Source organism: Bos indicus x Bos taurus, chromosome X, assembly GCF_003369695.1.
Source record: "Bos indicus x Bos taurus breed Angus x Brahman F1 hybrid chromosome X, Bos_hybrid_MaternalHap_v2.0, whole genome shotgun sequence".
Lineage (NCBI taxonomy): Eukaryota > Metazoa > Chordata > Mammalia > Artiodactyla > Bovidae > Bos > Bos indicus x Bos taurus.
This window is the reverse complement of record NC_040105.1, coordinates 127,416,023-127,442,395: the sequence shown is the minus strand read 5'-3', so window position 1 is coordinate 127,442,395 and position 26,373 is coordinate 127,416,023. Positions and strand designations below refer to the sequence as shown.

The 26,373-nt window shown below is 39.6% G+C and overlaps 1 protein-coding gene and 2 non-coding genes across 10 annotated transcripts; all 3 read right to left on the bottom strand.

Moving 5' to 3' along the window:
- Positions 1-1,401: 1,401 nt before the first annotated feature.
- Positions 1,402-25,833, bottom strand: FAM122B (family with sequence similarity 122B). Of its 8 annotated transcripts, none has more exons than XM_027533451.1 (10): positions 24,733-25,833; positions 22,196-22,274; positions 16,328-16,384; positions 15,989-16,032; positions 15,850-15,904; positions 15,498-15,599; positions 15,111-15,196; positions 14,509-14,573; positions 11,938-12,034; positions 1,402-4,118 (listed from the first exon to the last, which is right to left on the bottom strand). In XM_027533451.1, the coding sequence occupies exons 1-10, from the start codon at positions 24,843-24,845 to the stop codon at positions 3,974-3,976; spliced, it is 843 nt and encodes a 280-aa protein (XP_027389252.1). In that variant the 5' UTR covers positions 24,846-25,833; the 3' UTR covers positions 1,402-3,973. The 8 variants fall into 8 exon arrangements, with proteins under 8 accessions (XP_027389252.1, XP_027389253.1, XP_027389258.1 ...); XM_027533452.1 differs by having other exon boundaries at positions 14,509-14,570; positions 15,111-15,172; positions 24,733-24,976; XM_027533457.1 differs by having other exon boundaries at positions 1,402-3,179; positions 14,509-14,570; positions 15,111-15,172; positions 24,733-24,976.
- LOC113888305 lies at positions 8,381-8,520 on the bottom strand. The gene has a single exon (XR_003509941.1). It is a non-coding gene; the product is annotated as a small nucleolar RNA U109 (small nucleolar RNA).
- LOC113888304 lies at positions 12,171-12,260 on the bottom strand. The gene has a single exon (XR_003509940.1). It is a non-coding gene; the product is annotated as a small nucleolar RNA U109 (small nucleolar RNA).
- Positions 25,834-26,373: the final 540 nt, after the last annotated feature.

Here is a 26,373-nt window from a genome sequence, read left to right as displayed (position 1 = left end):
ACCCACAGACTAAAATGTAAGTCCACAAATCAAATAAATGGTGGAGAAGGTAAAGTTCTCCCTTACACTAGAAATGCCAACTAAGTGTAGAAGGAATAATGGAATTAGAGTCACCATTGGGTAGTGATTGTAACACTAGCACACAAGAAAGATCAATGGATACTGAAACTAGTGGGGGAAAGTGTGATGAGAAAATCGGGTATGTATAGTCTCAAAGTACCTCCACACAAAATATTTTACAAATTTCAAAAGGAAAATGCTAACTGTACAGTGGAGAAATACAGCAGATATCTCCTTCACCAAAGGATTGACAGTCACCAGTAACAGGACAAAGCGGCACCATGGGCCTCCTGCAATGATCTACTGAGAACACGCCACCATTTCTGTGGTTATTTCTGCCCAAAATGCATAAACCTGAATTTAATAATGAGGGAATATCAAATCTAAATTGAAGGACATTTTTCAAAATAACTGGCCAGTACTTCTCAAAACTATGAGGATCACAAAAGACAAGGAAAGCCTGGACGACTTACAGATTGAGGGAGACTAAAGACACATAATGACTAAGTGTAACACAGAACCTTGGTTGAGTCCTAGGCCAGAAGAAAACTTTTTTCCTCGCTAAAAGAGCCTTATTGGGCCCAAAGACAAAATATGAACAGGGTCTATACACTAAGTGGGATAGTTTTGTATCCCACTAAGGTTAATGTCATGATTTTGAAAGTGTAATGTGATTACATAGAATGTCCTCATCTTTAGGAAATTTACACTGAAGCACTTAAGAGTAATGGGGTATCATGTCTATAACATCCTCAAATGGTTCAGAAAAAAATGTGTGACACACATACATACATAAAATAAAGTGTGGGGAATAAAAACTACTGTGGTTAAATATCAACAACCAAGGAATCTGGATGAAAAATATATGGGAGTTCTTTGGGATACTCTTGCAGCTTTTCTCTAAGTGTGAAATAAAATACTTTATATATTAATATTTTTTAAATACTGAAAAGAAAATTGAGTGTTTAAAACCCGAGTCATGCATGAAAGGCTTTTATTTTTTTGCCTGTCTTCCCACCCCCCATCTTGTTCCAAAAACAATGCAGAGTCTTATGAATATGTAAAAAAAATAAGATAAAATAAATCCAAAACAAGTAAGAAATATGTGTGGCCTTGGCAAGAACCTTCTAAATTGTCAAATTCCACAAAATGCTCTTGAAAATTTGACAGATTATGTGGAGAGGTTTCTCTTTGTTTTGGGAAACAGCCCAAATTTCAAAACAGCTATTAGTTCTTTTGTATTCTTGATATCCTTTTATTAAAAATTTCTCTGCAATCACACACAGAGAGCGCAATACTGGGATATGGAGGCAGAGAACAGTAAGAATAAAAGAAATAGGCTAAAAATTTTACAGAATTTTATGCATGTGTACACAATTTATTAATTTTGCATTCTAAGATATACACAAGGTCAGCATTTCACAAAACTTATTACTATTCCAAAAGCAGTTATCATGAAACACAGTGATTATATAAGTCAATCAAGCAAAAAGAGCATCTATTAAATTTTCTTATCATGTCATCTTTTATACTTGTTTTCAAATAGAAGCTTGAAACATGATATAGTATTAGAATAGGAAGAGAGAATTTTACTTTATAACAATGATCACTTTCCAAATATTAGACCATATATAAAAATAAAGTACTGTCACCAAAGCTCATCTGAAGGCTAGCATCTCTATCTTTTATTTATTCCAAAACAACCCCTGCAGAAACTTAACTTTCTAGTCACTTTAAATGATAAAAATGAACCTTGGCTTAAATAGTAAAGTGAATCATCTTGCCTCCTAGTTCTCAAACTAGTGGAACAATTAATTTCATTTTCCTATCCCAATTCTACCCCACCACAGAATTTCAGAAACAAATTTAAATATCATTACATTCTAAAGGTTATGTCTCAAGAGTCCTAAATTAGAGCCCAAAAAATGATGGCTAAAAGTGTCCCTTAAGGCAAAGAAGACAGTAGAGAGAAGGCGGATAAATATCCTATAGGAGAAAACCATCTCTCAGTATTATATAGGCAGAAACTCTTAACATGGTTCTTTCATAAACAGAATAAACCTACTGCATACTATTGAAGTAATTTTTCTTTAAAATAGCATCCTAGAGAAGAATCTTCATAATATATACATTCATGTTAAGTTTGAAGGATTATGGATTTTGCACAGGTGAAAGCCAATATGAGAGATAAAGCCATTAATGGCCATGATGGTGGTTATCACAATTTAAAATAAACAACACAGCTGATGCTGTAACAGAATTACTTCTGCAAGCTAAGTGATGCTTTCTTATAATTCAGAGAGAACAGGCTTCCCTTCGAGCCCTACAGTATTACTAGTCTGTGAGCACCCTCAAAGTACATCATCTTGCTTTAAAATTCAAGGATCTTTGCCTTCAAAAGACTCAAATGCAGTAGTTTTCACTTCTTACATTCATTTAAAAATGGAATATTATGGTCCTAGCAGGCAAATTTGCATGTCAAATACAGACAACCCAACCACGATGTCTGAACACTGTAAGAAATCTACAGACATTTTGCACAGTTTTAAACAATAAATAACACAGCAATAGATTACACTCAGGTTTTTAAAACAGCTCTATCGCGATTTTCCTCTTTTAAATGTTAAATAACTTATGGTACTGCACATTTACTATCATGTACACTGTTGACAGCTCCAACAGCTTCTTAAAAGCAGAATGCACAATGACACTGACTTTGGTAGCTCCTAAAAGCTTCCTTGACCTTTTATTAAACTGGATTCTGATTCTGGTGGCAACACAACAATCAAAATACAGTCAGTAGGACCACTCACCACACAACAAAAACAAACGACACTAATGACAAAAAAGTAGTCAGAAAGAAGCAGCAATAGAAACAATATGTAGCAATCAGACACATAAAGCCCCCTTTCTACCCTACCTTATGATAAATAGCTTATAACAGCACAACAGTGAACCCCAAGGCCCTTCAGGCCTCCTTACACCACCAGAGACAAGCTGTCAAGCTCCATGTATGCTTTTCTACATAGTGGTTTGTGTGTAAATAACATTATTCATTCATTTGTAGGTGCTCCACACATCTGGTCAAGGCAGGAATTTCTTCTCCTTGAAAACACCACCTAGAAACATTAACAATATTTTATATATTCCTTAGGGCAACAGGTTTGAGGAGAACAATATCAACTGGGGTAGATAAGTCATAAGAAGCTGTGGTGACTAAATCCAGCATCCTGTAAGTCTGTTTACATTCTTAGCACTATAATCAATCCTCACATCCTATACTCCAATAGAAAAGAAGCGATATGGATAGTAATGAGAGCAACGACATGTTTTGTCCCCTCTGTGAGAAATGGCAAGGAAGCGGGTCAAACATGAAAGGGAAACAAAATAATGTACTTGAAGCTGATGCAGAAAAATAAAAATGTAATATCATCAAAAGCAATTAATCTAATATTGTGAGGTAAAGAGATTTGAGACTTATGAACAACAACAACAAAAATCTCTCAAGCAAGAGAATTTCTGATCAACTCCAGCTGTCATGTCACTGCTGGGGAAAAGAACCATTATTGAAAATACATATTAGTGCTTTCCTTAAACTATAGACTCTAAAATAGGTGCTCTTTGAAGCACTGAGAAATTTTATATATATATGTATATACTCTAAGCAATCAAAAATGAGTATTTGAGATTTCATTACTAGCTCAAAATGAGATCAGCGTAAAGAAACATAAGTAAGGTTACTACACTTATAAAATCAAACTTTAGAGAAAAGTGGTGCCAAAACATACTGGCATCAAAATGGTTTAGATCAGTAACACTTTAATCCTCATTATGGATCAAAGTTCTCTGCGTTCCTCCCTGAATGTATTATGCAGGAAACAGCAGTTAGAACACTGAATCAGAAATGGGTAAGTCACTTGGGTGAGAGATCTTCCATCAAGATGAACGGAGAACATGAATTGGAGCATGCTACTGGAGCATCTGCAGTTGTGCTGCCTTTAGCCAGCGATTCTGAGGACAAGCCACTGCCGCTATTACTGCCATCCAAAATATCTGAACTGAGGACAAAGCAAAAAGAATTATAAGCAGATGCATCTGTCAGGGTAAGGGCAAACATAACATGCAACGACATGGTTTCAGGAACTCGTGGATCAGTACAGCACTGGCAAATCATAAACAGCATAAAAGCAACAACAAACTACAGAATGTCCTGTGTTCAGACATCTGAGAGAGGACAATGTCACAGCCCAAGTCAGACACTCCAGGCTCTTTATTATTTGGGTGCTCTCGTGGAGGCACTGGAAGGTCCAATGTACCAGTAAGTGTTCTTCTGGATGTGTCATGGTTTTTGTGAGGGAGTTCCCCTACCTTCAGTTCAAGAGATTTCTACCCTTATATTTCTTTTTTAAATTATTTTTATCTTTATCTTAATATTCTTACCTTCCTGTCAGCCTTCAGGTAAGAGGAATGGTTACTCTTGGAGGTACTCTGGACTGTTGGAAGTATTCTAGCAAGTATACTGCTTCACTGTCCCTCCATTCCCAAACCATCTTTCAACTGCTCTGGATTTTGTTACTTCCCCACTCCCAAGAGGTCCTACATTAAAAGACACATTTTTTTTCCTACTCTCCTCCATCATTTGCCTTTTATGTTCTTCTGATTTTATGAATTTCTTAGACTATTTCCTTTCTTCTCGCTTTCAAAACGCAAACGTCTCCCTCCTATTCCTAAAAGGCTCCTTTCTTTAATTCCTTCAGTTACCATCCAGTCAAGCATTTACATGGAATGCTCTGGATCCATGGTCTCAATACCCTCACAGACTATTTGCCCCTTTAATCCTGATAACTGGCTTCTGCTCCTCTCTTTCCACTAAGACTCCTGATCTGGGCATCAAGAGCCTCTAGAACCCAGTCTGGGGATACCTGACCCATCCGGTCCAGGCGACCACGTCTCCCAACAATCAAGCTCACCTGCATCACGAATCCAGCTTCAGACTTTAGCAGTCACAATTCACAGGCCTCAAAATCTGACCCAGGCTGCCCTCCTAGCTGTGACTCCTGTCAATCCAACATGTAATCTCTATGCTCTAGATTTGGCCTGAATTCACTCATCCACTCATTTCACTTCTTCTGATATTTACTGAGTACCTGCCAAGTGCAGAATGTATGCTAGATATCAGAAATACAAAGGGATATAAGACATACACGATCCCTGCCTGCATCTAATTTACAGTATAGTACAGGAGACGCACACTTAAATAACCATACTAATAAATATATAATTCAAATTTGTGATCAAAGCAGGAAAAGATGCAAGGGGTTCTTAGAGTATATAACATGGGTGACCAGATCTAATTTGGAGGAATACGGAGAAATGAGGCTCCCTCAAAGTGATATTTGAGCAGTCATCTGAAAGATGAGTAGGCATTAACTGGGTAAAGTTGGGGAAGAAGCATGGGTATGCCTAGGAGCCAAAAGCAGGATACTATTGCTACAGCACAAAGAGCAAGAACATGATGAGAGAAAGCTGGCGAGGGAGTCAGGCAGTTTTAGGATCGACACAGACATACTTTTTATTTTTTTTAACTTTTGCCCCTGCCATGAGGCTTGTGGGATCTTAGTTCCCTGACCAGGAATTGAACCCAGGCCCTTGGCAGTGAGAGCACAGTCCTAACTGCTTGACCACGAGGGAATTCCCATACTTTTTTATTTTTGAAAAGGAAACAAAGCAAAGGATTGGAGAAGGAATTGTGAATCAGCAAGTATGGGTTCTAGTTTAAGTTTGATCACTAGCTCCTTTGCAAAAGCCCATCCTGATCTAATTGCTCTGAGACTAAGCATTATGACTTTAATAGCAACGTTTCTATAAATTTCCAAATTAATATATTTCCATTGTTAAATAACCTATGGTTCATTTGGAAGTTTCTGAGCTCTGTACCACCCTTAATAAAATGTAACTTTCCCTAACCCAGTTTCTCTACTCTTCTAATTTCCTTCAAAATGTCCTTTTTTTCTATTGCTTGTGGATTGTTTTCAGGTGGAAACAGAATACAAATAGCCTTTGGAAAAGTAAAAATAAAAATGGAAACAGTATATTCCACAGTCCTCCTACTCTATGCTTACTGCTGTCAAATGCATCATTAATAATACCACTTTTAAGTAAGAAGTTTGGAAAATTTAGCTGGCTCTAGTATTTTTTTCACCCAAATGGCAAAACGGGTCTAAAATATGAAATTATTCAAAGTACTGAAAACAGTTGCACAGATAATCTAAGACATTGGAAAATCAAAAGACCTTTATATTTGCCTTTGGAACATATGTGATTTTTCCTCCTGCAGCATTTTGCCTAGACTAATATTAAAATGAATTTACTTTCCTAAAGCACATATTGGCTGGGAAGCTGAAGGACACGCTCTCTGCTAGTTGGCAGGAAGAAACAGGCTTGGATTAACATTTGGCCACCAAGCAGATAATCTGAATATAAATACTTTCTTATTCTAACCAGACTGATGGTGTGCCCTGGGTTAAAAGATTCCATTTGCAATAAAACCTGCTTGCTTGGTGAATCTGTATTCATTCAAAAACACAGAACATGACTCATGCTGTGAAATCTGGTCTTCTGACACTGTTGATTACCTTAAAGAAATAAGGTAACGGGGACGTTTACAAAAAAAAAAAAATGAGTCTGAACATTTCACTTCATGTATTTTTTTAGGAATTTCTTCTCTGGTATTAAGTATAAACATATATAATTTTGTTTCATTGACAAAGAATAGCATACTTGCATTTTGTCTATAGTGCAACTTAGATTCAGAGCCTGGTAAACCTTTAACCAGATATTTTCTCTAAACTAAAATCCAGTTTCTCTTCTAATTAACCTGGCACTACTATACACGGTCCTAGAAGCAGTGACTACAGGTCACAGATTACACATTATTAATATATTCACAAGCAAGGCTTATGTGATTTTGCAATCCGTAGAGAGATCACTGTACACAAGTGATTTTCAGTGTCTGCTGTTAAACCTTCTACTAGGGCTTCAGAAGCAAAATGTATGGTCCAATTTAAGTTTCTCTTTTTATTCCCCAGTTTAAGCTCTGGTGGAGGTGCTAATGAGCCTTAGACTAATGGCCCAAAGCCAAACAACGGCAGGAAAGCAAAGGACCTAAATAATTCAAATTGGACATAAGAATACATGAAACAAAAGTAAACTAATTCATTCCAGCCATTGACTATACAAACTGAGGCACTATTTGAACCATACCACTAAAAATATTTATGACTCTTAAAGTAGTGCTCTCTGTCTAAAAAAGCTAAGGGAGAAAGGGAAAAAGCTAAGGGACTCATTAAAGCATTCAATGATAAAGTAATAACAAAACTGGGTTGTCCAGTGTGACTCATGCTACTATCCATCTGGCTGAACCACTCTGAACCTTGACCAGTCAATAATCTGGGTTCTATGAGACCAATGGCAGGTAGGTAAATGTGTTAGAAATCAGCCATAGCCCAGCAACCCCAGTAGAGATTTTAGCATAAGGTAAGACTACAGGGCATCCCCGGACCCCTTGGTGGGGGTTAACCTGGTCCATAGAGTATGTTCTCTGGTCTCTACTAGCTTACCTTATGAAGACCCAGCATTATCTTGCTATATAACCTCTATATTTTTAAGATAATTTAAATATGATCATTTCCACTGTCACTTTGGGGACAGGAGTTTAAAAGTATCAGCACATAAGGATGTAATGTACAACATGATAAAGATGATTAACACTGCTGTATGTTACAAAGAAAAGTTGTTGTGAGTCAAATCCTAAGAGCTCTCATCAAAAGGAAAAATTTCTTTTTCTATTTCTTTAATTTTGTATCTATAGGAGATGATGGATGTTCACTAAACCTACTGTGGTCATGATTTCATGATGTATTTAAGCCACATCATTATACTGTACACCTTAAACGTATACAGTGCTGTATATGAATAATACTCAATAAAACGGGAAGAAAACATTTTTAATTAAAAATACTCTTTAAACACACCAAACAAAAAGTATCAGCACAGAAGTCTAAGCTACTCACATAAACAATCTTCAAGTATAATGTAAACATTTCTATCATCAAATCACAATTAAAACTTATTCTTTGCACGTGTCATATTTTCACGATAAAATTTTCTTGCCATGACACATAGAACATTAAAAATACTGTCAAAAATTACTAAGATAAATCTAATGGAAAATATTTTTTTAAAAAATCATAGAGGTAAGTCAGCAGTCATGTTAACACTAAAGCACTGGGCAAGAAATTTCATGGGAGACTTTTTCCTTTTTGGTAGGAGAAACAGAGTATCATATAATCTTAACTACATGGTTAGCAGCTCTGAAAATGCCTTTATTTTACACAGCATGCCACAGACAATTTTATTCTCAAAAGAATGAGGAGCAGAACAAGAGTCCCCAGCATGCAAAAAGCATCAAAGCACCATGCAAAGGTGTACTTCTGAGGTACGGTCAAACTCTTTGATGTTCATAAGGACTAAATGCAGAATGACATAATCCTTGCCTTGTGGTGGGCAAAGTTCCCCAGATTTGGTCGGCAAAGACTGCAGAATCTTTAGTAAAAAGTACATTTATAAAAAGGATGTATACCATTCCTTTGCACAGCAGTTGGAGCACTGGACACCAACTCCATATGGGTCCATACTCAAACTTCTCATTTAATTTATACTTCAAAAATGCAAAATTTTAAAGATCATTACTAGTATATAAACTTTCGAATTTTAAAACCTATCTTTTCTTTGTGGAATGGGGCAGGGAACAAACTGTAATGACTGAAATGTTGAGATAATACCTGTTAACAATCTGATACCATTTCTTCCCTAAAATGTATAAAAGTGGTTTCCTTTAGTTATCGAGTAGATTGTTATCCTTGGCAGCAGAAACAAGAACACAGTTAGTTCCTGTCTCTGTCCTCATTTCTAAGAATATGTCTGATCAATGAAACTGCTTTTAAGAGACAGGAATAAAAAATTTTCTGCAAAAGCAGAATCTGATTTTTACATTCATGAATAACTCATTTTTAAATTGTCTTAACTATAGACATAAATGTCAGCAATCTCAGTATACAAGGTGTTACAGAAGTCTTAGTGCAATTGTCAGCTTTAATATCCTCAGAAGTCCAGATGCTACAAACTTACTAAAAACACCATTTGAAAAGTTTAATCACCTAAATATCTTTGACACTGAGTGTTGTGAATTTTGAGTATTAAATTTCTTTTAAAAAATTATGTGAGCTGTATGTTGGCTTATCAGCACTCTATGAGTAGCCATGAATAAAGCAAACCTCTCCAATGTGAGGTGACACTTTTTTTTTTTTTTACTGGTTTAGATAATTTGATTACTCCAAATTTATGACAGTCTATTAACCAGAAATTTTCTACTACTATTCCCTGTAGCAAAATTGTATTGGGTCTGTTTTTTAATATTCTTATTAGTCCCAAATATGCCCATTTACTTTGCAGTTAAATTTTTTTACTATCATTATCACTTATTTATGTTTGTGTTATAAAGGTAGGCATTAATAAAATACAGCATTGTGCATTGTTCTTTAAAAATCTTAATTCTATAGGAGTTGGATATTCTAGGAATAGTCAATTCTTGGCTGTTCCACTCCTTGTTCTTTAGTTGTGAATGATCTGCTATGTTATCTCTTTTTTATCTTCTCCCTTCTGCCTATACATTATTCTTTGACATTCTAACAAAGTCAGTTAATAATGGAAAAGAGGCATCCAGAGGCAATACTTTTTGTGTTTACAGAGCAAGAGTGCTGATGTTCCCAAGACTCCCACAGCCAGTCACACGTCCACGGAGGACAGAGGTGTAGCAATAGAAACAAGCCTCACAGGAGTTCCATGGTAGCCTAGTGGTTAGAATTCTGGGCCTTCACTGCTGCAGCCTGGGTTCAATCCCGGGTCAGGGAACTAAGATCATACAAGCCATGTGGTACAGCCAAACAAACACAGAAGCCTCATAACAGTCACCATCATAGACACCTTAGATTGTGCTGCTCAGAGGAATAAACATCTGAACAAAAGGAGAGGACCCTTGGTAAATAACATACATTCTCTTTGCCTTCCTTACTTGTGTGAACCTGTTTCATGGCATCGAGCACAATCACCCTATAACAATATTGAAAAAACAAATCGCCTCACCCTGTATGTTTTTAATTTGGTGAATGCTTTCTTATCTTTTAACATGAACTTGGTTACTTGGTTAGTAACTGGGTAAGCAAATCTATTTATAATGTCATGTGCCTATATTAAAACCTACTTTACCATAAAAGTGATATGCAGTTTCCACTCAGTATAGAATTTCACCTGCTAGTCCTCTCAACAAGCTTTTGAAGTTTTCTCTTTGCAATCATCTACATACCTGGAAAGGCACTCTATACCAAAATTAGCACACTAAGCTACCAAGGACAGACAGGGATGAGAGAAGAGAGAGTGTGGGGCTGAAAATAGCTAGAACAATCTAAAAGGCATGTGTTCCAAGGTTAGAACAGTACTGATCAATTAGTCGAATCAGCCAGAACAATCTGTGACTTCTTGGTGAACAAGAAGCAGGGTTATCTTAGACAAAACAATGAATAAGTGATTGGAAAGCAATAATTGTCAGTCTGTATAACTTATAAGTGGCTTACATACATCTTCCATTTAGAGGACATCATTCTTTTTAAAGTGAATGCCCTCTGGGGCTCTTTTTAAAAAATCCTTGGCCGTAAAACTCAAATCAAAAAGTTCTGAAAGGCTCTACACAATTGCATCTACAACATAGGTACTCAGCAAGTTGATGGAAGGGAGCTTCTCTGGTGGCTCAGACAGTAAAGAATCTGCCTGCAATGCAGGAGACCTGGGTTCGATCCCTGGGTTCGCAAGATCCCCTGGAGGAGTGCACAGCAACCCACTCCAGTATTCTTGCCTGGAGAATTCCATGGACAGAGGAACCTGGCAGGCTACAGTAGTCCATGGGGTCACAAAGAATCAGACATGACTGAGCAACTAACACACATACACATGCGTGTGTGCACACACACAAACATATACACAAGTTGATGGATACTGAAAGATTTCCAAATATCACCTGGCCACTGCTATAATCCCTTCCCCTTCCTCTCAATACATGTTGGAATCCAAGTACTCAACTTTGGGTATAGGAAAAGAAGTTAACTTTGCACAAAAACACTAAAGAGCCTTAAGCTAAACTTCTAAACTCAGATGAGTCAAACTAAAAAAGAAATTATGTGAACAGACCACAGGAATCTGGAAATGTTACTATTTAAATGAAACCTTAGGATTGTGACAGAATACCCCAAAATATTCAAAAAAGATTTTATATCAACAGATAGTGCTATTTAGAAAATGACCTGCTTAAGAAATGCTGGTGTTCTCTGCTAAGGTAAAAGGATAGAATATTGGCTTGGCCAAAGACTTTGTTTCAATTTGTGGGAAAACCCAAATGAACTTTTTGGCCAATCCAATACAAAATGCAGGCAGAGCAGGACACTACCCAGGACAGCCCAGAAACTCCTTTTCATGCCATCCAGCTACCGACACACTCCCATACCAACAGCAACTATTGAGAGGCTGACCTAACAGGAGCTAGGCAGGAAAGTGAAGATGTCAAAAAGGTACACACACTTCCAAAGGTAGTACTGACTTTCAAACAATCTAGATTCTTACAATGCCTACACCTCCACGGAGATTTCACCTCTAGGGAGCATGGATAAAAAGTTGAATATATTTTACATCACTCCAATATACTTTTGCTGCGGTTCTTTTCAAATACATCATCCCTTCATATCTTTGGGGTTTTATTTCATTTTTTACCATGAACTGAGATCAGACAATTGTGCAGCCTCTGGAGACAGCATATTGGTGGTGCCTTGGAAGAGCCTCTTGGGCTGGCTTTCGGTCTCCATTTCACCTAAAACAGAAAGAGGTGATGCTACCATAATGTGATTTTACAGATACAGGCTTGCTGCTAAAATGGGGTGATCTTTGTGTGACCAAAGATCAGAATACTTCAGGCTGTTACTTGAAAGCTATTTTTCTATGTGCTTTAATGTAGAAGAAATACACTGCCACATAACCTCAACTAAAAAGTCAGCAGCCCTAAAAATACCTTCTCATTTATTGTACATAGCATGCTGTCCACACAGTCAATTTCTTTAATAGAAGACTGAAACACTGACTTCATTAGGCAAAATGAATCAAGACTAACCACAACAGAAAAAAAGTATCCCCTAATAGCTGAAGCTCCTAGTGAATAACAATTTATGCTAGATGATTAGTAAAGACTCTTGATTTTATATATTTTAATATCAAAACATTTCCTGAGATGAAGTCAAATGGATTCTAAAGTATGCAGGCTGATAAAGAACATATAAATCAAAGATTGCTTTAGGCTACTTAGTGAAAATGAAGATTAGAAAATATGCAAGTTTAAAAGCACATCTGTAATTAAAAGCAATTATTAATTAGTTCACAAAATTAATGCTGTACTGGCTACTTCAATCCTGTAGATTTTCTCAGAACTGCAGATAGAAACACTTTACATTGGAAGAAATAACACTTAATATTTTGCCGCAGGAGACCAAAGACTAACAACTCTAAATTAGACAGAAAAAGCTCCTTTCCAAATAAGCTATGATTTAAAACACATACACACCTTGGTTTCAAAGCTCTTTATCTGAGCTTTAAAATCAAACATTAAAGACAATTTAATTCATGGGCTTATCTATACTCCATTAGGAAATTAGCAACCATGAACTTAAACCTCTACAAGAGTCTTATGATGGAAAAAGATCAAGGAAGAACAAACACAACATTCATTCCCCCCCCCCCCCATATTATTAATTAATTCATATTATCTTTCCTCTGGAGCTATCCTGAAAATTACTGAAATTCAAGAAAGGTTATATTTTCATTTGCTTTTTTCCATGCTTTAATATGCAGCTTTTTAAAGCTGCTGCCAGGCTTTTAACACTTCATTAGCAAAAGACTTTAGCCCTTTTGAGCAAAGAATCCCTCCATCTGCTGGTATATTTTGGAATAGCTTTGAAATGGAACAACCATATTAAGCTCCACCAACTTCCTATAATATATTTAAAATTAATACTAATAACAATACTAGCTTTAATTTCTAAGCTTTACTTTCATATCACAGCTCCTGAGAAGGTTCTTAGGATTGTAAATAATTCCTTGCAGCATTAAGGAAAAAGACTATTCATAAATTAAAATCTATTCACTAAATACAAATCTTGTCACTGTATCCGCATCTGTTCCCCAGAGCACACCATCTTTAATTTTAAGTTGTCTGAAATATAGCACTTTCGAATCTGTGTATGATACTGATGGAAAGTTTTCACCAAAGCCGCAAGTATCAGTTTACCTAACATTAGAAGAGTTGATTTGTTTACTAGCCCTGGAGGTGATCTGCACACACACACAAAAACTTACTAAATTGCTTTTTCGGAATTATCATTAAAACTCTCATTTAAAATGACATCCAACACTTGCAATCATGTGGTTATATCCCCAGGAATAATGACTAAACCCGTGTTAAATTTCTTTGCCTTTCTTTAAATAGACTCCATTGGGTGCCCTCTATAAGCATCTAAAACTAGCACTGAGTGAGATCATTTTCATTTAGTGCTTTGTGGTTTAAAATAATGTAATTAAAAGAGCACCCCTTGGGAGCTTGGGGTTGGTAGATGCAGACCATTACATATAGAATGGATAAACAACAAGGTCCTACTGTATAGCACAGAGAACTACATTCAATATCCTGGAATAAACCATAATGGAAAAGAATATAAAAAAGAATATATAGATGTGTATAACTGAATCACTTTGCTGTACAGCAGAAATTAACACACTGTAAATCAACTAGACTTCAATTAAAGCATAAATTAAAAGAAGAAAAAAACAAAGTGTATTTCTTATAAACCACACACACACACAGAGCACTCTATTATATCAAAAACCCTACAGAGACTTGAATGGGAGGCTGTTCTGTTTGGCAAGCCATCATTTGGTGGTGGCTTATATTTGAGCATACAGCATGTGTATGGACTTATTTGCTATGACAGTAACACACACTTCTGCAACATATCAACATATCTCTTTTATATTCAGATTGCTGAGAGGCGAAATTTCTCAAACATATATTGATTATATGAATACATGAATAAGACTCAGTTATGAAGTGTAAAAAAAATACAGACGGTATCAAACAACTAATTCCCAGAAGTTAGAGTCAATAAAGCATACACTGGAAAAGAATATTGCACTATTTCTTTAGAAAAAAGGAGTTAAGCTTTGAACTAATTTCAGACAGAAACTGTTAATTTGTAATTCAAGCTGGACTATGTTTAACAGCAGAAGGGCGATGCATACCTTTTCTTTTAAGAGGAGCAAGAACACTGGGCCTAATGCACTTGATTGGACTCTGGCTTCTCCTGCTTTAAAGAATAAACAGGATAACAGTAAGTACTTTTGGCAAATCAATACAATTTATAGCCATATAGGGAGAAATGGACAATATCTGTGTTGTAGGTGGAGTAATTGAAATGCCAATACATGATCTGACCTGGCATATGACAATCTGGAATAACATGGCATTTTAAGCCATTTTTAAAAACTCATTTCCGAAGACAAAATATCCACAACAGTTTTTTTTTTTTTAAAGATAAATCTTATAAATGAGTTATTTGGGATTTTGATTGGGCTAACATTTTTTTCCTTACTTTTATAAAGAATACATTTCCATATGCGTGAAATGTAAACCAAACATAAACGGGCACTATGTCTCAAAAATTAAATATGGTAACATGTTAACAGTTGAATATATAGGTGGTAGTTATATAGATGTTCACTGTGAAATTCTTTCAGCTTTGCTGTTTGAAATTTCCATAATAAAATGCTGAAGGAAAAGTTCACCAGAGAGACAAATTTAATGAACAGCCTTTCATCCACATTGAAAAAGCAGGTTTACTTACGTGGAAAAGCGTCTTGGGCTAGGAACGGGACTTGGTGGTAGCCCGCTGCTGCTCACAAACATCTGCAAGGATGGTGAAAAACATTGCTAGGAAAAAACATATATTAAAATAGTTCTAGTATTCCAGTTTTCAAAAGATTCTTCTCAAAATGACAAGAACATTTTAGAACTACTGACCTGTCTCTCATATATGTTTATTAGAGAACAGATGGATGGATAGATAGAGTGATAGATTTTTCCTCAAATTACTACCATAGACTTCAATTAATTTTCCTTCCAGTCATTGAATTCATCAAAAACTAGGTGATTTGTGTTTGTGTATTGTGCATTACAGAAATTAATCAGCTCAGTGTGTGAAAGAGAGTTAATATCTTATCAGTGAACCTACCTTTCCAAATCCTCTGGTGGGTGATGGTGCAGGAGAAACAGGAGTGAAGTCAATCCTTTTAGGAGAATATAATTTCTCCTGCTTGTCAAAATCACTATCACTCTGTAAAAAGAAAGTGTTATTTCCTCATAATTCACAAGTCAACACATCACTGTTCTTTACTACACAAACACACCTACGCTTTTACAGATATACACTCCTAAAAGTTGTAATTTCATATTCTGGTGAGAAAGCAGAGATCAAATGCTGAGTTCAAATTTGGAAACAGGAGGGCCAAAAGTGAATGAAGCCAATAAATAATACAGTGGGCTCTAGAAAATTAAAAAAACAAGCAGATATGTGAAAACTTTACCAGGCTCAAGCTCTCATCCCATGATTGGCTTATCTGCATTGCAGTTTGCACTTCTCTAAAATAGACAAAAATGAACAGCCATCAGAGCTTGTAAACAAGACATACCTTAGGCCACACCCTGTTCTTGTGAAGCACTAACCTTTCGTGCGCAGTTTCTCTGTTCATTATGTCCATGCCTTCCTCCTACAAAGACAAACATGTGCTGAAAACAGAATATTTATCCACACAGTTCTCTATTTCCAAGGAAACGAAAAGGACCTTTCTACTTCGTTTGACATCATCAGAGTACAGCAGGACTGACATTCTAAGATTGTGGCACATCTGTATTTTATCTGCCCACTCAGAAGAATTTTAACCTGTCTATAACTAACCAGAGTGGCAGCCTGACTCATTTTTAATACCTAATTCTGCAAGATGAAGATAAAATCAAAAGCAAAACGCAGAAAATTACAGATCTGAGCCAGTAAGTAAAATTTACCCTTTTGATTTGATGCAGTCTGCTGCTAGGAATCCGATTAGGTGAGGTTGACAGCAACTGGAAAGAAAAAGTCAACATTTACTATTTTTTGAACCACAAAGCTGTGGTCTGCTGTCAGTGCCAGTGTACAACCTCTTCCTAGATAATTTCTCATATTCTTCTGAGAAATCGAGCTCTTTAAATCACTGAACATTAATGCACTAGAGAGGCAGTACATTCAGTCTTTAGAAAGTACACCAGGTGTCCAACCTCAAAGCACCATCTGTCGCTAGACAGGCACTGACTTTAACATTTTTCCCAAATGAATGCAGAGCTGTGTACATTTATGTAAAAAAAGACTCCAGGTCTTAGAAATAGCCATTACCCCACTTAACTAAAATAAGGAACTCTGTATGAGGGGAAAGCAAAAACCCTGATTCTATTCATTTTTATTATCAATGCACCAATGGAGGAAGACGAGCAAATAAGCCCAATAAAATATTTTGTCTAATTTGAACAAACTCTGAGAGATACTGGAGGACAGAGGAGCCTGCTGTCCATGGGGTTGCAAAGAGTTGGACACAACAACTGAACAACAATATTTTATTTATAGTTAATGTTTACTGAAACACTTTAAAAAACTGCAATAAGGAGATTTTACTTGCATGATCTAAGTCCATTCTAAAATTTGATCATTAATGCTATCACCACAAAGCTTACTAGTTTAGAAAAAAAATCAATGTAGAGGCAAGGTGCATTTTAAAGATAACTGTTGCTTTCCTTTAGATCATTTTCTAATAACACAAAGATGAAATGATTTGGGTACCAAAATATGTTCCTTCAAAAAGCATCATGATCTGATCATGAAATGTAAGGTAAAATTCATACTAACATCTTACAGCAGGGGGATAGTGAAAGGTGAATGAATCTGTAATACTATAAAGCCAAATACGACAATTATCCTGCTATAAGAGGCCCTATCCTATCCAAACTTTAAACAATACTCCTGTGGCAAGTAGTATAAAGGAGTGATAAACTAAAAAACTCAGTTCTAATGAGATGGATGAAACTGGAACCTATTATACAGAGTGAAGTAAGCCAGAAAGAAAAACACCAATACAGTATACTAACGCATATATGTGGAATTTAGAAAGATGATAACAATAACCCTGTGTACGAGACAGCAAAAGAGACACTGATGTATAGATCAGTCTTATGGACTCTGAGAGAGAGGGAGAGGGTGGGGAGATTTGGGAGAATGGCATTGAAACATGTATAATATCATGTATGAAACGAGTCGCCAGTCCAGGTTCGATGCACGATGCTGGATGCTTGGGGCTGGTGCACTGGGACGACCCAGAGGGAGGGTATAGGGAGGGAGGAGGGAGGAGGGTTCAGGATGGGGAACACAGGTATACCTGTGGCGGATTCATTTCGATATTTGGCAAAACTAATACAATATTGTAAAGTTTAAAAATAAAATACAATTAAAAAAAAAAACTAAGTGTTTTAGGCAGAAGCTAATTCAGGTAAAATTTTTTAGTTATCTACTGAAATAAGATTTTACCTCAAAAGAGATCCCTTCATTTCCCACCCCTTTCTTTTATTTCTTCCTCTCCAAGTCTTTGAATAGAGAAAAATTTTACCAGTAAAATTCTTTTCAAAAGTATTTCTTTTCCATTATGAAAGTAATACATGTTTGTTGGTGAACTCTTGATAAGGCCATTTGAAAAAAATGCTAAGCTACTGGGCCAGTAAATAAGGCAGGCAAGACTCTATGAGGACAGCAGGGCAGAGAGCATGAACAGGTCCGTCGGGGAACAAAAGAAACCCCAAAGGCAGCAAAATAATCAGGAAAGCCAAAGGACTGCCAGAAGCTGACTGCAGAGAAAGTCACCAGTTTAGATGGTAGGTCTACATCCTACACAACTCGTCAATTTGAGACAGGACTAGAAAGTCAACCCAGAAGAGGGACAGAGAACAGCAGAGCTGTGTCTGGTACCAGCAATGAGAGCAATGGATGGGCTGAGTTAATGGTGTGAAATAGAGCAAAGAGCTCAAGTGGGACCAGAAAAGAGGTCCCTGACACTGGTGGTCAAGTGGGTGCTGGTGAGTTTTACAGAATGGTTTTTGAATGGAGTTGTGATCGATGTCGTGAGATTATAAACTGGATGAATTGTTGGCAAGGAATTAGAGGCAGTTGAGTGTCTTACTCCTTGGAAGGAAAGTTAAGACCAACCTAGATAGCATATTAAAAAGCAGAGACATTACTTTGCCAACAAAGGTCCGTCTAGTCAAGGCTATGGTTTTTCCAGTGGTCATGTGTGGATGTGAGAGTTGGACTGTGAAGAAGGCTGAGCACAGAAGAATTGATGCTTTTGAACTGTGGTGTTGGAGATGACTCTTGAGAGTCCCTTGGACTGCAAGGAGATCCAACCAGTCCATTCTAAAGGAGATCAGTCCTGGGTATTCATTGGAAGGACTGATGCTAAAGCTGAAACTCCAATACTTTGGCCACCTCATGTGAAGAGTTGACTCATTGGAAAAGACCCTGATGCTGGGAGGGATTGGGGGCAGGAGGAGAAGGGGACGAGAGAGGATGAGATGGCTGGATGGCATCACCGACTCGATGGACATGAGTTTAAGTGAACTCTGGGAGTTGGTGATGGACAGGGAGGCCTGGTGTGCTGCAATTCATGGGCCCCCAAAGAGTCGGACATGACTGAGTGACTGAACTGAACTGAGTGTGGATTAAGCTTTGAAAAAACTCGGAGAGCGGACGGGAAAAAGGCAAAGACAGACCTATGAAGGAAGAGGCTTGTTTTCCAGGTATGGGATGTATGAATTGGGAGAAGGCAGGAGGGCAAGAGCCAGCAAGGAAGGGACAGAGGACACAAGATAGAGCAGAGACAACAGATTGAGCAAAGGTCCAGGGGAGTCCAACAACTTCCCAACCATTAATGGAAAGTTCCCCTTGTGAAGGGAAGGACTTCCAGGAGAAGAAAGTCACTGGTTATCTAAGAGAAGTGTCTGCCATCTCCACAAAGTGAAAAGGCTCAGGTCATCTGCTGAAAGTGCAAGGAGGTGAGACAGGAGGACTGCCATTTTTGAGAAGATTTTGAATACTGCTTTGGAGAGCAACATGGGGCCACTGGTTCCTTGAACCCAACACTCCAGGAAAGAATGTACTGCTTACCCTTCAAATGTCTAATTCCTCTCAAATCCTATCTGGAATAAAGGCAACACTTTTCTCCTGGTCACCAAGAAATAAAATATCAGTCAATCTGAGTACACCTTCCCTCTGCCTTTTTATCTAATCAGCAAATCAGATCCTGCTTCTGCATGTCTCTTTCATCAGCCCCCCAACCACACCTCTTTCCATTTCAGTCTGCAACACCTCATTTTGTACAGGTTAAGATAGGACATGAAAAGTGAAAGTGAAGTCACTCAGTCGTGTCCGACTCTTTGTGACCCCATAGACTGTAGCCTACCAGGCTCCTCTGTCCATGGGATTTTCCAGGCAATAGTACTGGAGTGGATTGCCATTTCCTTCTCCATGGGATCTTCCCAACCCAGGGCTCAAACCCAGGTCTCCCACACTTTAGACAGATGCTTTACCGTCTGAGCCAAGATGGGACATAGGTAAGTATATTAAGATCTGTAGAGCTTGTGGTGACATAATACATATGGTGTAATCAATATTATGAAACAAGTAGCCAAAGGGTGCTGGGGAAGGTGTCCTAAACCAGAAAACCAGAGAGGAGAAGGGGAAAGAGTGAAGAGAGCACAGGGATCAATAAAGAAGAGTGCACCCACACATCCCTTCAGCAAACTCATGCATTTTAGTGCAGCCAGAAGGAAGGCTATTAATGAGATGAGCCCCAAATCATCTAAGAATCTTAGATGCTAAGAATCTTAATATCTTAGAAAACAGCCAAGTGAAGTGCAGAGGGGCAAAATCATTTTCCCTTCTTTGCTATGCTATTGATATCAAGAACACAGCTGTAGAACATGTAGAAAGATTTTTCACATATACAGCAAAAACGAGTAGTTCTATTTTCTAGTATCCTCAGGGAAGAAGGTGCAGGAAACCAAACCTCGAGAGAGCTATCGTTTCCCCCTTGAAGTATCTGTAGCCACTTTGGCTGGAAATCTTAAAAGTGTTCTATCCCCGCCTCCCTTTCTTAAACAGATTTTACCAAACAGAATAGCACTGGAAGATGTCTAGTCTAACCCCAGCTCTGCCACTTACTAAACTGTGATTCAGAGCAAGTCACTTTGATCGGCTGAGTCTTAGCTGCCACATCTTTTAATTGGGAAAAACATCTTTTGCCCTGCCTACTTCATAGGGGTTGCTGAGAATTAAATGTGTGAAAGTACTCTGTAACATGTAAAATACCATATAAGTGTAAGTATTACTACAATTTAAGAAAAGGTTAATGACCCAGATATTGTAGGAACATCAATTATTTTACAGTTCGATGCCAGTGACACCCTCAGGGTCTATTAACAGGCTCTCAGCTCGAATACTAAGCCACAGACTAATTTTGTAAAAACCTCTATCTGCTTTTCAGTCTTCCCCTCTCCTCCCTTGCTAGCGGCAGCTAATATACCTTTAACCCAAATGTACTTCTTCTGATTTGCTGTTTCTCACACACTACTGAGTTCGAAGCTTATTATAACTGTGCATAAATTTTAGATGATTCAGAGGTCAGAGAGCCTCTCCTATAAATAAAATGATGAACCTTTGTGCACAGACTATGGAAATCTGGTTCAGCCATTTAGAGGCCTATTTGCTTACACCTCATACCTTCCGGGGCACTGCAGTTACTGGATAAGTGGACTCCACACGTGAAAGGCTACTATATAAAAACCTCTTCATAATTTATCCCACCATGACCAACTAAAAAGGTGATCCGTGATGGCTCTGGCTATATAGACCAGTCACCATCAGCACCTCTACTGGGAATGCAAATACAAGCATTTTCAAGTAGACTTTACTTTAAATAGATAGCTCTGTCCAACAAAAATAAATACTCTGCTACCATATACATGATTTTTGCATCCTAGGACAAATAAAGACCTGTTCTCAGATATAATTAGAAGTTAATCCTGACTTACCTCTGAGCTTCCCTGGTGGCTCAGATGGTAAAGAATTCACCTGCAATGCGGGGGACCAGGGTTTGATCCCTGGGTTGGGAAGATTGCCTAGAGAAAGAAATGGCAACCCACTCCAGTATTCTTGCCTGGAAAATTCCATGGACAGAGGAGCCTGGTGGGCTACAGTCCATGGGGTCACAAAGAGTCAGACACGACTGAGTGACTAACAGTTTCTTACCTCACAACCATGATGCAAGTAGTGACAAAAAACAATGAATAGTGTTTAAAAATACCAAGTCCCACAGTCAAGAAAAATTTTTAACCAGATTTCCTTTTTGCACCAAAAATTGAAAATGGCCACAGCATAAGCAGTAAACAAGACAGGTAAAATCATTTGTTTCTTTTATAAGCAGTGGTGCCTAGCTGCTGCTGCTGCTAAGTTGCTTCAGTTGTGTCCGACTCTGTGCGACCCCATAGATGGCAGCCCACCAGGCTCCCCCGTCCCTGGGACTCTCCAGGCAAGAACACTGGAGTGGGTTGCCATTTCCTTCTCCAATGCATGAAACTGAAAAGTGAAAGTGAAGTCGCTCAGTCGTGTCCGACCCTCAGCGAACCCATGGACTGCAGTCTTCCAAGCTCCTCCATCCATGGGATTTTCCAGGCAAGAGTACTGGAGTGGGGTGCCATCACCTTCTCCGGTGGTGCCTAGCACATCATCTCAAAAAAGAACAACATTTGAAAGTGTCTCCTCCAATCCCAACCACTAAGGATACTTACTCCTATACTTACCAAGTTGTGACGGCTCATGACAGTTGTACTATTCCTCCGAGCTCTAAACGTGTAAGGTTGAAAAACCTGTGAAAGGTCACTGGAAAGTAAAAAATAAAATGATTTATGTCTTCTCATATAAGATATCCTATGGCTGTATGAATGCCAGTTCTCTGGTTAACACTGAAGTCTTCGATGGCCCCTCAACTCCTCACTGTCCTCTGCAGAACGTGCCCAGTGGTGTGCTGTGGAAGAGGCTGGCTGAGATACTGGTCTCCTCTGGGCTGGGGGACAGCTAGAAGAGGTATGGGGCGGAGCTCCAGACTGGTTGCCTCTAGTTCCTTCTGGTCAGAATTCACGCCCCCAAACCAGTTACCACCAGACACCAGTAGCCTCATCTGTTTACCCCAGAGGACCTACCTGTAAACGTTACTGCCTACGTGTGCTGTCACGTGAATAGGGCTGGGGAGCCCTCATGCCCAGTAGGAACCCTATCAGCACATCTCCCCCTGTTGCCCTAAACACTTGTGCTACTCTGGAACCCTGCTGTTCAACTGTATCAACAGACCTGGAGATTTGCTCACGTTGCCCCTTCTGCCTCAAATGCCCTCCCTCCCACCACTCTCTGTCAAAACCCTTCCTATCCTTCAATAGCCATCTCAGATCCCAGACCCTCCACAAGCCTCTCTTCATTCCACAAACCTAATGCTATCATTCCCTTCTTTGCACCCAAAGAGTACAATGGGAAACCAGATGCTTCTTGAGACATCAACTTCACCTTTTATTAAAGGCAAGTTTTACACCCTTGGGAGAGGTGTTTTGGTCACCCTTGCAGTCCTGAGCAGAGTACCATGCCCAGGACAAGAGGTGAAGAAGGATTTTCAAGGCCAAACTGGATTGGGCTTCCAGGAATGGTGGAGACCACCTAATCCAGCTCTCTGAAATTTTAAATTAGAAAACAGAGACTCAGAAAGGCTAAGTGACTCATTCCTAATCATAGCCAGTTAGGGAGGAAATTGGGACTAGGCCTGGTCACCTCTCTTTCTCCTGTCACATCATGCTACTTTCAAATAATTACTTAAGTCATGAAGCAAAAAAGCAGCAACAGTCTAAATGCAGGTCAACAGGATCACCCCAGTCTCCAACAACTGCTGGTTTATGGTAACGATAACCTTGTATGCGAGACAGCAAAAGAGACACAGATGTATAGAACAGTCTTTTGGACTCTGTGGGAAAGGGGGTGGGGATGATTTGGGAGAATGGCATTGAAACATGTATAATATCATATATGAAATGAATCGCCAGTCCAGGTTCGATGCTTGATACTGGATGCTTGGGGCTGGTGCACTGGGACGGCCCAGAGGGATGGTATGGGTAGGGAGGAGAGAGGGGGGTTCGGGATGGGGAACATGTGTACACCCGTGGCGGATGCATGTTGATGTATGGCAAAAGCTATACAAATGTAAAGCAATTAACCTCCAATTAAAATAAATTTTATATTAAAAAAAGATTGAAAAAAATACCAATTTATTTCTATAGTATCAAAAATAAATGTAGAGCCAAGGACACAATTAAGAAAGCAAAGAGTCACTTCACCATTCCCTCAATGTTGAAATATAATAAAAGACAAAGGGTAAGTCTGCTTTTTCCCCAAAATAAGGATATCATAATCAGTTTGATAGACAAGGATTACCTTTCTGTTTGCCTTCAGTGTGCTTGATTAGTGTTTTGGCTAATTCTACTCCCATCCCCCTTTTTTGGAGTTATTCCATTTCTACAGGGTCTCACAAATTGGCTTTAAAATGAATTGTCTAATTACAAAAGTGAAATGTAATAGGCTCAAGAGGTCTGCCAACCTAACCTTCACTATCACAAGAGTCTGCCTTAAAATAGACCCTCTGGTGACTTACTGGCAGGAAAACACAAGACCCTACCACTAAAATTCAAGGGTCAATTCTTTCTATTGTTTTTGAAAACCTACACTTTCACTTACCTAAGCTACATGCCACCCTTCATTTTTTTATTGACTGGAATTTGTTTCAGGCATTTTTAGGATCTAAAAACATTATGACAAATCTGAATCACTTAATAGGACACGAATGTGGCATTTAATTACAAGTTATTAGATAAACTGTGATTTATCGAAGTAAACCTCTGTTAACGCCAGGGTTCCTAAACTAAGCTTAGAAATAGCAGCTCTTAGAGACAGGTGTCAAGTTGCAATCCTAGTTCCAGGGGCTTCAGTCTGATATTCAGTGGTGTAAATTAGGCAGGGCAAGCAACCTGTTAGAAGAGCCAGAAGCCTGTTGTAGTTCCTTTGAGAGGGGCCAACAGAGCCCCAGGTAGAGAGAGCCCCATTTTCCCCACACTGCCCAGAGTTTAGGGTCAAACTTTCACTCCACCTTGGGACCCAAGTCACTGTCAAGCAGACAAGTCCCCACCCCCTCAGCATGGTGAACTCATATGAGCTCCAACTCTCACTGGAGGAAAGGAAGACTGCTTGCAGCGGGTCGAGGAGCTCCTGAACCCTGCACTCCATCCTCCCCAACCGTCCTCACCTGAGCCCATGGATCAAGGGAGCGCTGTTAGATCTCCTGAGGGTGCCCCCATCAGATGTGTCAGGCTCAAAGTCCAGCTCCATTTTCTCCTGAGCCATGTCGGAGACTTGCATGCAGCACGCGGACAGTGCTCTGCTCCTGGTGCTTAGCTATGGACTCCCAAGACTCTCACTGCAGGACTGAGCTGCTGGGGACTGGCAGCTGGGGGCGGGGGCTAAGGGGCGGAGGCTTGGGGGCGGGGGCAGGGGCGGGGGCGGAGAAAAGCTGGAAAGAAGGAGGAGGGAAAGAGGATGAGGATGATGAAGGGAAGATGATGAAGGGAGGCTGAGAGTGGAGGGGAGGAGGATGGAGAGGTGGTGGTGGTGGGTGACAGAATAAAGGAGAGAGGAGGAAAGAGGGATGGAAGGAAGAGGGAAAAGAGCAAGAGGGAGGGGGAAAGGATAGAGGAAAAGCAGGAAGACAAAGAAGGTAAAGGAGGGGGACAGAAAGGGGAGAGGAAGAAGATAGAGGGAAAGGAGGAGGGCAGGGTGGAGGGAAAAGAGGAGCACAGGAGCGAAGGAGAGAAGGACGGGGTTTGGGAAAGAGGAGACAGGACGGAGGGAGAAGACAAGGGAGGAGTGTGGAAACTAGGCAGCAGCGGAACTCATGCTGCTCTTTCGGCCAACGACCTCAAGCGGGGCCGTGCTACAGATACCCGAGCTGCCCGGGCAGCACTAGCACCGAGGAGCTGACAGTCGGGCAGGGCCCGGCCGGGCGGCCTCGGCGGCTCCAGCTCCCCATGCTTGGGGAGCCGGTCCAGCCCTTCATGGTCCGTGCCCCGGTTCCGGACGCTCCTCAGCCCTGCTATCCGAGCTGCTCCCCCTCCTCGCCACCCCCTCCCTGCCTGGAAGACAGGTCGGGGGGTTGGCCAGCCGCCGCCGCTGTGCCTGTTTTTCCTTTCTTGGGTTCTAATGGCCCGGGGGAACCCCTCGGGGCCAAGACCAATATCTACAACCTGCAGCCTTTCACTCCTCCCACGCTGCCGAAGCGGGAACCTCAGCAAAGCCAGGTCTTCCGCGTCCGGGCACCCATTGGGTCCTGCGCACGCGCCCACAAGCGGCGCCAATGGGCCTGCGGGCATGGAGCATGCGTGGGAGCCCCGCCCCGCAAACTTCCTTCAAAGGGGAGGAGCGTTTCCAGGGAGCAGGGCGCTTTTCTCCTCTGCATTGGTTCCGGGAACCTGGCGCCGGATTTTGAAAAGAACCAATCCTTTGGAGACACTGGAGCATCATCTTTCTGGAGGAGTTTGGGCCAGTATTCAAGAGGAAAAAGAAACATGTGATTTCCACGTTTTTTCGTTCCCAATTTGTATACCCTGACTTCTGTGATCCCCGCTCATTTCTTAAATCCCTCAACTTTGTTGGTATTTGTCTGGGGCAGTCTGTTAGATCATCCATTTGGGTGCACTAGACCAAAGGAAGTGAATGGACAAAAGCAATGGGATAAAAATAAAGAGAACCCAATGAGAGTTCCTATAGTTAATGAGAAGCGCTCGCCTCCATTATGCAAGCACCATTAGTTTCAGTGCTATCAGGGAAAGTCCTGAAGAACCGTAACAGAACCAGAATTTCTTTTTTTCTTTCTAGGCTTTATAGAGACTTA